General features: G+C 39.6%; 2 protein-coding genes across 2 annotated transcripts in view; both read right to left on the minus strand.

Annotated features, from left to right (window-relative positions):
- Positions 1–7,317, minus strand: LOC140549726 (scavenger receptor cysteine-rich domain-containing protein DMBT1-like). The gene is given in 5 exon segments (XM_072673470.1): positions 1–9; positions 197–489; positions 2,290–2,598; positions 2,960–3,268; positions 7,260–7,317. Coding segments are annotated over 5 exon segments (978 nt in total).
- A 2,110-nt stretch (positions 7,318–9,427) lies between these two features.
- LOC140549727 (scavenger receptor cysteine-rich domain-containing protein DMBT1-like) overlaps positions 9,428–17,081 on the minus strand; it is a 71,552-nt gene continuing 63,898 nt past the window's right edge. The window contains 17 exon segments of the mRNA XM_072673472.1: positions 9,428–9,477; positions 9,647–9,718; positions 9,806–9,868; positions 10,482–10,553; positions 10,665–10,727; positions 10,982–11,035; positions 11,295–11,357; positions 11,624–11,719; positions 12,046–12,135; positions 12,265–12,423; positions 12,516–12,569; positions 13,077–13,268; positions 13,804–14,109; positions 14,758–15,065; positions 15,222–15,243; positions 15,361–15,684; positions 16,036–16,350. Coding sequence (XP_072529573.1) covers positions 9,428–9,477; positions 9,647–9,718; positions 9,806–9,868; positions 10,482–10,553; positions 10,665–10,727; positions 10,982–11,035; positions 11,295–11,357; positions 11,624–11,719; positions 12,046–12,135; positions 12,265–12,423; positions 12,516–12,569; positions 13,077–13,268; positions 13,804–14,109; positions 14,758–15,065; positions 15,222–15,243; positions 15,361–15,684; positions 16,036–16,350 — 2,303 coding nt within the window.

A 17,081-nucleotide genomic window follows, 5' to 3' on the forward strand; every position in this document is an offset into this window, starting at 1 on the left:
TCACACTGTCTGTGGGAAAGAAAGGAAAAGAGAGAAAATTAAGAGAAAAGAGAAAAAGAAAGGGGGAAGATGGTGAGATCAAACAAGAAATCGACTGTATTAAATATTTCATTTCATTTAAGTGTGAACCTGTGATATTTATTGTAAAAACAAGCAAATACACAAATAAACAAACAAATGACTTACCACCACACACCAGTCCCACATCATTATCATGGGAGCAGTTGTGTTTGAGTGAAGATGATGTTGGACAGAAGTGAAGCTGAGATTCGTTGCCTAGACACTGAAGCTCCTCTGACCACACCTGACCCTCCCCTCTGCCAAAAACAGCTGCTCCCAGCACCTCCACAGGAAGCCCACAGCCCAGCTCTCAACACACAACCTCTGCATCCTGCTGGTCAAAGTCAGCATCACACACTGTGACCCAGGTCTCTCTATGAAGTACCTCTACTCTCCCAGAGCAGTGAGAACCACCAACCAGCCTGACTTCTAAAATGTTTATCAGGAAAAAGTAAAGATAATTCCAGGATATGTACTGATATGTCACTGCTCACGAGTCACAGCCACACCAGTTAAAATTATTACATGACATTCATCCACAAGTACATTTCCAGAATGGGTAATGATAAAAAATACTGTGATGACTCCCTTTGAATGCTAATTTACCACCCAATGCAGCAAGCATAGCCAGTGTGCTGACTCAGTTTTGTTTTGATAATGTGCATTCATTTGACCTCAGCTTTGCCAAGCATACGTTTAGCGCTACGTACTATGTAGGGTAATGATAAGAATGATGACCATTTTTAGTTTAACTGCAACTACACCTGTTTTTTTTTTGCTTGCTGTGTTGCTTAGATAGACTCAGTGAGAAAGTGTGCAAAGGTGATCACTGACTTAATATAGTACTGAGGAAGCTACTCTTCACCAAATCGTACCTTGTGACCTAATATGATTGCTGTTTGTCATTTTTGGATTAAGGTGATTGATTAGTAAGTCTAGTATAATAAGAGTTTATGTTAAAAGTGTGATTTGATGTTCCTTATAAGTTAGTGATGACAACAGTCACCACCAATATGTATAGCCACATTTAGGACTGCTTAAGTATATGGATTGAGGGGTTGCTATAACTCTCGGACTCCACAGTTGAGCCAAACTTCTTATAAGCAACTCTGTTCACTCAGCAGCAATATCTGCAACTCCGCCAGGAAGTTATTTCCAGTCACATAAGACTAGACTCCTATCTCTATGAATGAGAAGAGACTAAAATACTCAAAATTTATGGCCAAATTACCGTTTCCAAAACAATTGGTAAAATGCTGATGAAACCTGTTAAAAACCTCATGAATTGTTCTGGCTACTGAGCTTGACCAGATCTCCACATTGAGGGGGATTTTCTCCACTAGCACATTGACTGTCCACCACTCGGAGCATAACCAGCAAGAAAATTGATTGTTTTTGTTGAATGGTGAGAGTTTATCCTCAAAAAGAGGTCATGTTAAATGTTTTGAGAACTCCCTATCATACTTCGATAAATGGCAGGTCTCCTGATGTATAACATCTCTGGTTGAGCCACATCCACTCAGGACAAGCCTGTCAGAGTGGAGCTTGCAAATTAAACATCATTGCAAACCACAAGTAAGACTTTATTGTGGATTTATGATATGTACCCATTATATGTTATAGACAATTTCTGTTTCATCCACCGCAATAGGACATATGAAATCTCCCCCAAATTGTAAAATTTACCTGAACAGATGGCTCCAGCTTCTTTAGAATGATCACAGCTATGTTTACCCCATCCTGCTGATCTACAGTGTTTCAGTGTAGACTCTGATCCACTACAGTCCATATCATCCATCCAGATTAGTCCTGATCCTGATCCAAACGGAGCTTCACTCAGTGCATCTACAGCCTCTCCACAGCCCAGCTCTCTACACACCACTGCAGCATCTCTCATATCCCAGTCATCATCACACACTGTTCCCCACTGTCCTCTATGAAGAATCTCCACTCTCCCAGCACAGCGACTGCCACCATCCACCAACCTCACACTGACTGCACAACAGCAAGCAAGACAGAGAGAGAGAGAATTACAAAAAACATCAAAGGCCTTTAAATGATATCAATTAAACAAAGTAAATTTTCTTTAAAAAAAAAAGGAAAACAGAGAAATATGTAAATATAATCACAATTATAAAGAGTGCATTTTAAACTATAAACATACCCTAAATATATCTATTAGTATTTTCTACTTTGTAGCAAAAATGAGATTAATTATGAAAATGTAGCTCCTACCAGCACACACCAGTCCCACATCATTATCATGGGAGCAGTTGTGTTTGAGTGAAGATGATGTTGGACAGAAGTGAAGCTGAGATTTGTTGCCTCTACACTGAAGCTCCTCTGACCACACCTGACCCTCCCCTCTGCCAAAAGCAGCTGCTCCCAGCACCTCCACAGGAATCCCACAGCCCAGCTCTCGACACACAACCTCTGCATCCTGCTGGTCAAAGCCAGCATCACACACTGTGACCCAGGTCTTATTGTCAAGCACCTCTACTCTCCCAGAGCAGTGAGAACCTCCAACCAGTCTGACTTCTAAAAGAGATATTATTTAACAGTAAGGGTTAATGATGTTTAATATAATGATCTTGAAAATATATTAGACAATGCATGGTTCTTAAATATAAATACATCTATTTACAAATCCGTAGGTACTGGGTTTCTAAAGAAGTTGTACATTCAAATAAATAAGATTAAATGCAACAAATGAAAGTGGATCAGAATAACAGACTTGCTAATTGTGGGTTGAGAGTTCCAGTGTGCAGCAGTTTGGCGACTGCTCTGTTCTAACACACTAATTTAGCTTGGTAATTGTTGAGTCGAATCAGGGTGCGTTTAGCAGGAAAATCACTAAACTGTGCTGGACACTGTATAACCCCGGTTTAAATGAATTTACCTGAGCAGATGACTGCAGCATCTGTAGAGTGATTACAGTTATGTTTATCCCATCCTGCTGATCTACAGTTCTTCAGTGTAGACTCTGATCCACTACAGTCCATATCATCCATCCAGATTGGTCCTGATCCTGATCCAAAGTGAGCTTCACTCAGTGCATCTACAGCCTCTCCACAGCCCAGCTCTCTACACACCACTGCAGCATTACTCATATCCCACTTATCATCACACACTGTTCCCCACTGTCCTCTATGAAGAACCTCCACTCTCCCAGCACAGCGACTGCCACCATCCACCAACCTCACACTGTCTGTCAGAGGGAGGGAGATACATATACAGAGGATTGCAAAAATCTGGACACCTGTTGTCAACATTTCTGTTACTGAGAATAGCTAAGAAAGTAAAAGATGACCTGATTTCATAAATACATTACGTTAAAGATGAAACATTTATTCAATAGGTTACTTGTTAAGATGTTCCTTAGAAAACCTCTGATGCTGAAATCTAAAAGGATGCAGGAAAGGTTTTGTTTTTCTAAGAAGATCATGTTTTTGCAGGAGTCGCCTCATAGTAGAACAGTGCAGTAACACTTCAGTGCCTATTAAATGTTCCCAAAGGTCTTTTGCAGTAAAAAAGGGGGTTTGATTAGATTTTTTTCCAGCATTTCTGTGAGTAGCTCTCTCTCAGACCTTAACTTAACCTGCACCAGTCTTGTTAAGTACCATGTCTCAGGTGAAATATGCAATCTGTTATTTGCCAAAGGTTGTTGTATGACCTCTTGGTGGCATGATGCGACATGTACAGGGGTCACTCTTGGCACAAATGAATGAAGCAATTTTCTGCTGCAGCTCAACCTGAACTCAAAATTATCCATGAATGATCACTACAGCAGCCAGCAGTTATTCCTGCCACTGTCAAACCCTGCTACAACCTAGAAATCAACCACAGTTCCACCCCCATAACAGCTAAGACCATCATCATGTGTCATGCAAATTTCATCTTAAAGACTGCTTATCAGACGTACCAAATCAGAGTAGAAGAAACTAGAAGCTAACTTTGCTTTTCAGATCTGTTTTGAGCACACTGACAGGGACATGTTTATGGAGGCTGTGACTGCTGGAGATTCCATGAACCTTGAACAGTATACAGCATCAGTGACTGGCTACATCAGCAAGTGCATTGACAAAGCTTCTGTTTTCAGGTCCATCATCACACACTCCAAACAAGCAACCATGGGTGACTGCAACATGTGTGCAGAGTTAAGAACCCATGATTAGGTCTTTAAACTAGGCAGACCTGCAAACAGCAAGCTTCCCTGGGCCATCACAGAGGCAGCACCCTTAAATGCAGAAAATCTATGGCTACTTCCAAGACACTGTTGACACATTGCACATAAACATATATAAGACATTTAAGATAAATCCACCTGTTTCTAGATGTATCTTATATATCTTTCTTCCAAATGAATTTCAACGCTCGGTTTGAATCACAGAACAGCCAACAGACCAGACAACATAACCAATTTGGAATTAGGAGCAAGAGGAACCATAAAATTGTTCACAGATTATCTCCCTCGTACTACTTTCAGCACATAGTGACAGTTTTAGCAAATTTGAGGAAAATATCTCTTTTTTTACAGGTTAACTACTGCTGCTTTAAGGTCTGAAAATTTGGTGAAAGTTAACTGAGAGCTCAGATCTCTTGGGGTGCTCAAACGTTTCCATAGTGCTTATTTTCTTTTTTCACTCTAAACTTAAGCAAAAGAAAAATAATAAATTAATCTTGCTTTAACACTTTCACAAGTTTGGTCTCACCTGTGGCACTTGCCAGTGCTGGTTTCTGGTTAGTGTGGTCCCACTCATGCCAAAATGTTTCCAATGTTTCATCTTTAACTTTATTCCATCTGTAACTTTATTTAATATTTTACTCACTTAACGTTTCACTATAACAGAAAAACTGACCAGGGTTTTTGACCAGCGTTTGCCTACTGAATACATTTCAAACAGTCATCTGGAAATACAAAACACATTTCTTACCAGCACACTCCAGTCCCACATCACTGTCATGGGAGCAATTGTGTTTGAGCGATGATGATGTTGGACAGAAGTGAATCTGAGATTCGTTACCTCTACACTGAAGCTCCTCTGACCACACCTGACCCTCCCCTCTGCCAAAAGCAGCTGCTCCCAGCACCTCCACAGGAATCCCACAGCCCAGCTCTTGACACACAACCTCTGCATCCTGCTGGTCAAAGCCAGCATCACACACTATGTCCCAGGTCTCTCCATGAAGAACCTCTACTCTCCCAGAGCAGTGAGAACCACCAACCAGCCTGACTTCTAAAATGAGGAAAAGAAAAAATCATTACAATACTCTTACAATATATCCTCTATTATTACACTGATATCACTCACTGTTATCACATTTCATCACTGACACTGAAAAACACAAAACTATGGTGAGGCTGATTTTTTAACAGGACAGTTGTGTTGGCCATTTATTGAACAGCCTGCAATACCTGGTGAAAACCTGGTGACTTATGGTGAAAAGGGTTTGTGCTGTTGAGGACTTATGAATGACTTGATATTACCAATGATATTTTTGTTATATCAAAAAAACTGAATTTACATGATTTATCACTCACTCCAGATGTAGGTGATCAGCCAAAGACAGGATTCCTACCTGATTTTTAGTTTACAACAGGAGACACTAGGCTAGCTCTGCTTCAAAACACTGAACTTTAAGCCACCTAATCTCTGTAGATACATATAACTATATTTTGTCATTTATTTGCTCTGTTATGTCCCTTTCCTGCTCCGTCAGTTTTGTTTTTCATGAGCTCTTTAGCACATAGCTCTATTTTGTTAATCAAGACAAATGAGTTTTTTTTAACGTGTGTTTACAGAGTGACAGTGTTTGTTAGCAATCTTTTTCTAGCATGTCTCTTTCTCATATTTCAGATTAGAATGATAATTCCCATGTAAGTCTGTTGCATTGTTCTGGCAAAGAACCAAAAATGTCTTGGCTGCATTTGAGGTTAACAATACATTATGAATATTGTGATGGTTTATTTTGCCAAACTATGCCTTTAAAAGGTTCAGAGTTTTTACCATCTGTGGTGATAAGCAAACTTACTAATCTTAGGGAATTATTAAGGTCTTTCCTTAATTTGTCTCTGTCAGTTAAAAAACATATCTCCCGATATGGATATCTCCATCTCCAGATTTTTTAGAATAAATGGACCATGGAATTCTTTCTATTGAATAAAACCTTGAAAGTTTTCTTCTGTAAAGTTACCATTTTGGAGATACAAGGTCTGCATGTGACAACAAGGTTGATTTTTAATTACACTTCTATTTTTAAATTCATTCATCTGCCATAATTGAACAAAAACAAGCAGTTTTACCATTTGTAGCAAATTACTTTTTTAGACCAGCTCACAGACAGCTTTAGTCGCATAATTTAGTACCATTTAATATAATACTGTTTTACCTCTTCATTAATAGTTTAAACATATTCTATATATTAGCATATCCATGGCACATACTGCAAGACCCCATCACAGGCCCTATCAAAACCCCAAAACACCCTCTATAAAAAATATATATTCTGGTCTGCCAGAGGGTTAGGAGTGAGAAAACATTCAAAATTTAATCATGAAGACAAAATTAATACTGATACTCCATGTAAAGCTGTAATCTTAGTACAAAATAAAGAATGAATCTAAAGGTTAATTTACAAAAAACAGTGATTATATTACAATCTGAATTTATTTGTACTTTACCTGAACAGATCATTCCAACATCTCTTGTATGATCACAGGTAGGACCAAATACTTTTCGTACTCCACATTTGTTCACTGTTGACTCTAATCCATTACACACCCTCCCATATCTCCAGACTACTCCTGATCCTTGTCCAAAGTGATCAGCATTCACTAGATCTACAGCCTCTCCACAGCCCAGCTCTCTACACACCACTGTAGCAGCTTTTATATCCCAGTAATAATCACACACTGTTCCCCACTGTCCTCTATAAAGAACCTCCACTCTCCCAGCACAGCGACTGCCACCATTCACCAATTTTACAATGTCTGCACATGAGAGAGAAATAAAAAATGAATGCCCAACAGCAGAATACTGAATTCAGTCTCACATAATTAAAGCAGAAAACTTAATTTAACATTAATTACATTATTCTGATCAATTTTTCTATTCAAATACATTTGAAACAATGACTGTGATTAATGCTCTGATTGTATTTAATGTTGATCCTTTTCATTTGAGACAGTAAGAACTTACCAGCTGTGGAGAGTGTGATCATGGAGGACAGAAGAATGAGGAGCACACAGCTGTCCATCTCCCTCTGACCTGCACACACTCCGTTCAACTCAGCAGCAGAACAAGCTTCACCTCCACTCCCCCAGAGAGACTGAAGACACTGAGAGAGAGAGAGAGAGAGAGAGAGAGAGAGAGAGAGAGAGAGAGAGAGACCCCACAGCCGCCAATCACTATGACCTTATTAGAAAGAGGTGAGAAAACCATCAAACATTTTCAGTGACAAATCAGAGGAGGCATTTTTTTCTTTCTCCATATTTATCAAAAGAGCGTCAGCGCTGATCAACACAACCCCACCTCCCTCTCTAGAGGAGTGTGTGTGTGTGTGAGAGATGCTTGCAGCAGTGTGGTAGGAAACCCTCCAACATACAGGAGACTGACTTCAGAGAGAGGAAACACTCCAGCTTTAATGCTGCACCTGCAGAGAGCTAATCCATACACTGATAAAGCCCCTCCCAACACACACACACACACACACACACACACACACACTTAGCTCTTAGTTAGGAGTCACAGTTAAATTAAATATAAAGTATTACTGTTTTTATTACTGTTTCTTTAAAATGCATATACAATAAAATATGGCCTCATTCAGTGATTTGTGGGGTCCAAGCTGAATCTGACAAGTAGGCCTAGCAGTGCTTCTATTCTAAAGCTCTATTTTACATCACAGAGATATATCAGCAGTCTATCAGAGCAGAGAGAAATCTCACGCTTTTCTCAGCTGCGTCCAAAACTGCTCACAGTTAAGCGCTGATGTTGAGCTCCACTTTTCCTTCTCCACTTCTCCTAAGGAGGGGGTTAGAAACTATACTGAGATCTGCTTTATTTCTCCTCAGACAAAGATAAGAAAAGACATTTTTCCTTTAGGTTTCTAAAGTTACACAGTGCAGTTAGTGTTCTGAGCCTGAAGCAGCAACAATATAGATGCTATTCTTCCTATGATAAGTCAGTGGCGCATCAGCATGACTTTGAAGCTGTTATTCTTTTGTTGACTGTACTTCTGGGAATGTAACCAGCTCAGCACATAATCTCAGCACACATCGTTTTCCCACAAATTTCAGAACAAGGTGATTTGACCTTGCTGCACCCAAAAGGCTTAAGGTATTTGCCAGCTTAACTTAACGTTCCACCTTAAATGGTGCAGAAATGTATATACTTTTATATATATATATATATATATATATATATATATATATATATATATATATATATATATATATATATACTTCTATATATATATATATAACATCTGTCACCTCAAACTGTGGTGGGATGATGTCTATCTAGATTCCACAGCTAAGCAGACATTCCACAACCCGTGCATCATGAATAGCCTTCACTGAGCCCCAAGAAAGGCAGAACACTTGTCATTCCTCCATTTGGCCGCAGTAAGTCTAATGCAGTGTGTGATTACTAGTAAATTTAGACAAAGGAATCCCCTCATACCTTCATCTTAATGGATGGACATAATCTGAAACTCTACAGAGAACACAGAGAAAACAGAGTGCAGACAAAAAGAAGTGAAACACATCATCTTTAACTGGTGTCAAAATTCACACTTTATTATCAGACTTGCTATATATTGTTGAAAGTACTGTGATCTATAACATTTCATATAAGCCAGTTAATACATACTTCAACCCCATCATAGACAAACACTCTATAGCAAATAGTTTGGACTTATGCATTTATTTCTGATTATTAAACAGCATTTGAGTGATTGTCTTTAGGAAAAAAATAAATGTAACTCTGATTGGTGTTTTATTGTCAGTAGGAAATTGGTGGAAAGGAAATTGATACATTTATTGTTAGTTTTGATTTAAATATCTTTGGCTGAAATGCAGATGATGTTAAATGTACACTTGCAGTGATTTGCCTTTTTTCAACTATAAAAACCATGAAATCAATGAAATCAAACCATAAAATCTAAGCTAATGTATGAAGTTTAAACATTTTCTACCTTATATTTATTACGTGTCCAAAATAATGAAAAAAAACATGCTTACAGTAAAAGTCATAAGTATGGTTACAAAAAAGTAAAAAAGTAAAAAACTATTTAACTTTTGGTTTAGTTTCAAATGTCACAAAAATTTCCTGAGCAGTCCAACTGGTTGGACTCTGGCGATGGTCTATCTCTCCTTCTCAGGCACCTCCACCACCTCTTCCACATCATCATAGTCTGGATGTAACAGAAAAGAAACAGTTAAAAATCTTAATGTTTTAAACATGTAATTTAATGCTGGAAGCCTCAGTTTCTAATCATTGCATTTTCTTTTATTTATTAAGGTGTGCAAAGAAAAATGTTTGTTTTATCTCTCTCCACCTCAATAAAGCCACTGTATGCTCACCTCCATCACCTGCTACACCTGCTAACTCCTGTCTAGGAGTGAGGACATCATCATAGCCCTCAGGAGGGCACACTGCACCGACATATGTAGACAAATGTTTTGATGACAGTGAGCAACAAATATGATTTCATTTATGAATGGATTTTAAAAGAGTCAGACCTGGTGTACTGTGTGGGCTCTTTCCAGCAGGAGTCACATCGTCGTAGATCTCCACTTTGTTTTCTGTCAAAATGTAAAAATGAAAGGTAGCCTCAGTGACAAGAGACTTGATTTTTACTAAACACCAACTCCAATTTAGATATTCATTATACCACAAACTGGGTACTTCACACGAAAGAGTCGGTGGAGATCTCTTTTCCTTGTCTAGCTAAGGTTTATTAACTGGAAAAATTCTATTGTGACATAATTGTAAAACACCATGTTTTAGACCATGGCTACTCCAGTAGTAAAGTAGTGAAAAACAGTGAGATAAGGCTATATAATGTTACCAGGCTATTATGCAACACGCCCTCTATACACTAATATCGAGATTATTGTAAATAAATTCACATGACCAAGAATGTGATATGTTATGTTCAGAATCACCTTTCCCCAGAAGACTGAAAGGATCAAATCTAATCTAAAAAGTTGAAAAAGTGGATAATCGGGTAGCCAGTGCCACCCCATCCACCCTCATGGCTTTCCATCAATTGACAGTAATTTAACCTATTAACATGTAATGTAATGCTGGAAGCCTCAGTTTCTAATCATTGCATTTTCTTTTATTTATTAAGGTGTGCAAAGAAAAATGTTTGTTTTATCTCTCTCCACCTCAATAAAGCCACTGTATGCTCACCTCCATCACCTGCTACACCTGCTAACTCCTGTCTAGGAGTGAGGACATCATCATAGCCCTCAGGAGGGTACACTGCACCGACATATGTAGACAAATGTTAAGATGACAGTGAGCAACAAATATGATTTCATTATTTAATAGATGGTTTTTCATAATGAATTTTCCATTTTAAAAGAGTCAGACCTGGTGTACTGTGTGGGCTCTCTCCAGCAGGAGTCACATCGTCATAGATCTCCACTTTGTTTTCTGTCAAAATGTAAAAATGAAAGGCAGCCTCAGTGACAAGAGACTTGATTTTTACTATTTACCAACTCCAATTTAGATATTCATTATACCACAAACTGGGTACTTCATAAGAAAGAGTTCTATTCCTGCTCTTTATCTTTAATATTGAGTTAAATGTGCAAAGCTGTACACTGTAGTATCATAAATAAAATTATACAAATGTTCATATAAATATTAAAACAGGAACACACTTGCTAATCTATCGGGTCTCTGACCAGCAGTGATGACATCATCATAGTTGTCTGTTGTGTCCTCTGTGCCCACCTCACCTAAATCAAATAAAAACATTGACATATTTCATAAAGTTGGCGTAGCACAACAGATAACACCAGTACCTACCAGTGAGCTAGTGAGAGTCAATTCCTGGTCTGGGTGGCTATGCTGTGCTACACCAATAAGAGTCCTTGGGCAAGACTCTAAACACTACATTGTCCCACCTTTGTAATCTGAGTAACCTGTAAGTCACTCTGGAGAAGAGTGTCAGTTAAATGTGTAAAATGTAAATGATCAGTTTATAAAGTCACTTACTTCTCAGTCCACTGGTGGTGCTCTCATTATAATATTCAGGCTTTTCTTCATCCACTGTCTTTGCTAGAAGAGAATGAAGAGAATGAGCTTCTCCATTTTCTCTTTCTAAAATAAATGTTGATTCTAAAAGAGGCTTTTGTGAATAATCTCAGATGCCTGACAATAGTAGCAGCTGTGATTCAAATCATGAACGCACATCTAAGATCCTTTCATAAAAATGTTCTTACAGAAGATAAATCAACACAAGCTACTGAGGAATGTGATCGATGTTTAGGGTAAGCCTCCTGTAAAAATACACAGAAGTAATAAAACACGTTTTGCTGACTTACTTGAGAGGAGCTGCTCTTCCACATTTTCATATCCTGAAATTTGCCCTTCAGAGAGGATGTTTCCTGTTACATTAGAGCAGAACAGTCGTGGAAAACCTTCAGAATTCCAGACAAGTCGCACAGGAAACACAATTCCACTTTGACTGATGACCTAAACTACACATCACAAGATGAACTGAAAATCCGCTACAAAAACTACATTTCCCATAATGACACGGTGTATTGGTATTCTCCATATTACAGTCAGTGGTGCATCAAAATGATGTAAGATAAGGTAAAATGCTACAGCTGCTTTAAGGCATTTAGTTATTTACAGCCATTTAAACACAATTATTTCTACATGCCAGCTAACATTAGCTCCACTTCCCATATTGTGAGCAACTATGGACAGCCTCCAGTAGAACACTCCATATATTATTTACCCCTTTCAGTAAATCTTTTATTGACAGGTTTATGATCAATCTCCTCATAGACTGGCTCAGACAGAGCCTTCTGCCTCCTCTTAGAGAGCACTGTGAGAGAGACAGAGAGAAACATGGAGTCAGTTCAGTAGAACAGAAGACTGATGACAGACTGAAGGACTGATGGTGTTTAGAGAATGTACAGAAAGTGGATTGTAGATGATCTCTGAATCTCCCTACCTCTCCTGAACACTCTGTTCTGGTTAAACAGCACAACCAGAAGCACTAAGGCCAGGGAGAGCAACATTCCCAGCACCAGGAGAGACACTGGATAGGCGTAGGGATAATGTGAGGATGGAATTTGTGAAGGAGAGATTGTCTGCTTCTCAGTCAGATGTGCTGGAAATATACACAAAGAGTAAAACTCAGTGGAACATCATAGTGTATTTAGAGATCTGTAGAAAGATCACATAAAGGAATAAAAGGAGTACCAGTGATGACAGTTGTGGTTGTTTCAGATGCAATAGTAGAGGTCACAAATATGTCTGTAAAAAGAGTAAAAGTAAAAAGAGATAAATAAACTGTAAATAAACCTTACAGCAGCATTTCTGGACAATCAAAAACAATATAGAAAAGTCACTGAAGTGATGGAAGAATGTGGACTGAGATAAAGAGTAAAATCACAGCAGTTTAAACTAAGGTGAGGTGTTAAGAACTAAGAAGATAGTGAGGAGAGCTGAGAAGATCATAGGGGTCTCTCCCCCCTCTTTCACAGACATTCACACCACACGCTGCACCCGTAAGGCCATCAGCATTGTGAAGGACCCCACTCATCCCTCACATGGACTTTTTTCACTGCTGCCATCTGGCAGAAGGTACAGGAGCATGTGTGCTGTCACTGCACGGTTCTGCAATAGCTTTGTCCCACAAGCTTAAAGTGAATTAATTCAGTGCAAAGATTATAGGTGTCTTTCCCAAAAGTATCCAATCAGAGAACACTGATGAATATAACACAGAGAAGTTAACACCAGCATAACAAATAATCCTCTGACCTGCACAGCTGACCTCAGCTCTGTGGGAGCAGTCAGTGTGTCTCTTCAGGGAATGAGGACAGTCCCACAGGTGAAGCTCATTCCCTCTACACTTTACTCTGTTCAGCCAGACAGTCTCTTTACCAGCACCAAAGGCAGCACTCCCACCAGCTCTCTGTGCTGGACCACAGCCAAGCTGCTTGCAGACCACCTCTGTATTTTTGATGTCCCACAGATCATCACAGACGGACCCCCACTCAGCATTATGATACACCTCCAGCCTCCCAGAACAGCTTCCCTCTCCTCCCTTCAGCCTTAGAGGCAGGTGATCTAAATTACACACACACACACACACACACACACACACACACACACACACACACACACACACACCATTTCAACTCATAAAAAGGGAAGTTTAGATGAGATTGATTTGTCAATACAATTAAGAATGAGTGAGTTATCTGGGTTTATTAACTTCTGATTAATATTTTAATGGTTCAGTAAAAAGAATGCCTCCATACTTGAGCGCTGGTTCAGGTGTGGAAATAAGGAGAATTTCAGATGGTTTTCCAGTGTGTGCTGTTTATTCTCTCCTGTGAATATGATAAAAATACTGTATTAATATCAAACTGAGCTCAACATCAGGCTTTCAATCTTCAATATTCTTCAATCCTGCAATACTCCTAATGTCTGCTTTCAAAATGAAAATATGTTTGTCCATCTCCAAGAAAGAGAAAGTCCCTACCTGAGCAGGTAATGTGAGCCGCCTCATCAGTATTATCACACTTGTTCTGTCCCCAGGGGGAAGATGGACACTGCCACAGAGAGGAGTCATGCTTCCTACATTTCACTTCATCCAGCCAGTTAGGAGCTGATTCCACTCTTGCTTTAGTAGCCTTCTCACTCCCAGTTCTTCCACAGTTCAGATCTCGACAGATCAGACTTGCTGCTTCTTCATCTATGCCTGTCACACACACATTCCCCCAGGTTCCATTGTAGAACACCTCCAGATTCCCCTCACAGCCCTCAGTGAGTCTGATCTCTTTAAACTCTGGTGGGAGAAAGGTGTTTAATAATTAAGTCTTGCAGGTATTTGGAAACTCTATCCAAACTATCTAACTATCTAAATGAACTAAACTATCTAGAACTATTGGGAAGATAACTGAAAACTAACCACTTAGCTATCATAATTGTTTTTCCATCCAGGTGCTCTGTTTTTTTATAAAGAAAAGGGATCAATTAAAGTTAGGTCTTTACAACACATGGCACGAACAGAAAATACCTCAGACGTGTTGATGCTCATCAGACTGGAAAAAGTAAGTCAAAAGGGGTTTGGACTCCACCAATCCACAGTCAGATTATTATTCAAGACCATTATCTTAGACCTTCATTACCATTATTATGGTTAACCAACAAAGGTCATGTCAAGAGCAAGACATGTAATAGTCTGTGAGATCACAAGGGAACCCAAAATATCTAAAGGCCTCTCTCACGTTGGCTAATGTTAATGTTCATGGAGATCACTGAACCACAGTGGTGTGTATGGCAGGGTTGAAAAGAGAAAGTTGCTCTCCAAATAAAACTGTCTACAGTTTGCCAAAGATTGCATTGACAAGCCAGAAGGCAATTGGCATAAAAGCAGTAGCAAACACTTTAACAACTGAACATATTATAAATAGCAGCAGTCATCAAATGTTACCTGAGCACACGACTCCAACATCATCCTTGTGTCCACATTCACCCTCTCCACACAGCTGAAATCTGCAGTTCCACAGAGACGTCTCGTTCCCCTCACACTCCACCTCATTTAGCCATATGGGTCCAGTTACAGCTCTAAACCGGGCTGGTACCTGAGCACTGAGGGCCACTCCACACTGTAGCTGTCTGCAGACCACCTCTGCATCCTTAATATCCCACAATTCATCACTCACTGTCCCCCATGAGCCACTGTGGAAAACCTCCAGCCTTCCTGCACAGTCTCCTCCAGAACCAACCAGCCTGATGGAGCTACGAGCTACAATTCAGAGAAAACAATTTACTGAGCATGACTTCTTATAATAATCAAATTATTATCCCAAAAATATTATTCATTTCTATGATGATACACACACAGGTGAAATATCATATATTTATAAAGTCTTGTTTGGACACGGTTGTTTGGACAGGTGTACTGTGCCGTTAAAACCTGATCAACACACTTACTGTTGACTGTTCCTCTAATCTGTCACTCTGTTCTGTATAGTTGTAATATTTTCTGCTATATTAACAACTAAATTATTCTAAACGATTCCAATATTTTTACCAGAGCAGGTGATGTACAGCTGTTCTCTGGAGCTGCAGTTGACTGCTTCTGCACTGCTGCAGTTCCCCAGATGAGCTTCACTCCCAGAACAGTTGAAACCCGTCACACACATGTAGCTGTGTTCAGAACTGGATGGAGAGGAGCTGGAGATGCTGAGCACAGAACCACCGCCTAGCTGTCTGCAGACCACAGAGCCCTCAGACTCACTCCAGGAGTCCAGCAGAACTCTCCTCCAGTCCTGCCTGAAGTACACCTCCACCTCCCCCTCACACTCCATCCTTCCAGACAACCGAACTCGCCCCTCATGAAACACCAGAGAAGAACCTGAAAGTACCCATTTTTATTTATTTAATTTCCTTATTTTACATTTTTATTCATTTCTTATTTTAAAGGCTTCAGAAGATATTTCAGTTTTACAGCACATGATAATGAACAGATTTCAAAATCAAACACTGTTTTTGGTAACTGCTATATTAGTTGGGCTGTATTCAGTATTTATAGGGAGATAATACTGAAACCGCACAAGTCGATCTTCATTGTTTAAAATTTCCAGTCACAGTTACAAAAACAAATGCTAAAACGTATTGTACATTACATGAAGTATGTGGAGAACTCTTCACATTTTTACTGAAAAAAAGGCCCAGTGGTTGAGAAACCCTGATTCGTAAAGCTCACCACTGCAGACGACTCCAGCATCCTGTTTATGAGAGCATGCAGTTCGACTCCATGATGAAATGGGACATTTTGACAGGTGTGTTTCGTTCCCCTGACAATCAAACACATCAGCCCAGATCCGGCCACTCCCCTCCCCAAACCAGTCTGACCCCAACACAGCCACAGCACTCCCACACTTCAGCTGACCACAGAGGACACTGGCAGCTCTCATATCCCAGCTTACATCACACACTGTGCCCCACTCACTGAGGTACTGGAGCTCCACTCGACCAGAACAGGAGTCTGAGCCGTTCACCAGTCGAGCCAGAGTGTGACCTGAAACCACAGATTATTAAAAGAGCAGGTAAACAGGAATGCAGGTATTACATTTCAGACCGATTTCCTGGCCAGGAATTAAGCTGTGTGTGGTCCAGGACTACCTGTACTGCCTGTCCAGGAAATGTTCTGTCTTATGTAATGAGATGTAAGTAAATAATATGAAATGTTATACTTTACCATCACACATGGAGTCAAAACATAAAAACTACAAAACATGTAGTTCTTACCAGCACATATGAGTCCCACATCACTGTCATGGGAGCAGTTGTGTTTGAGTGAAGAAGATGTTGGACAGAGAGTAATGTCAGATTCTTTGCCTCTACACTGAAGCTCCTCTGACCACACCTGACCCTCCCCTCTGCCAAAAGCAGCTGCTCCCAGCACCTCCACAGGAAGCCCACAGCCCAGCTCTCGACACACAACCTCTGCATCCTGCTGGTCAAAGTCAGCATCACACACTGTGACCCAGGTCTCTCCATGAAACACCTCTACTCTTCCAGAGCACTGATGAGGACCATCCACAAGTCTGGACATTCTGTGACCTGTGTGTATTGTAACCTCATTAAAATACAACAATATATATTTGTGCACCTCAGAAACTTATTATATCAAAAATAAGTTTATTCATGATCACAATTTGATTTAAAAGGTCATATTTAATATTTATTACACACATTATTACATATTTCAAGCTTTTTATTTATTTATTATATTTTTATAGAGAATTT

Source organism: Salminus brasiliensis, chromosome 2, assembly GCF_030463535.1.
Source record: "Salminus brasiliensis chromosome 2, fSalBra1.hap2, whole genome shotgun sequence".
In the NCBI taxonomy this organism is placed as follows: domain Eukaryota; kingdom Metazoa; phylum Chordata; class Actinopteri; order Characiformes; family Bryconidae; genus Salminus; species Salminus brasiliensis.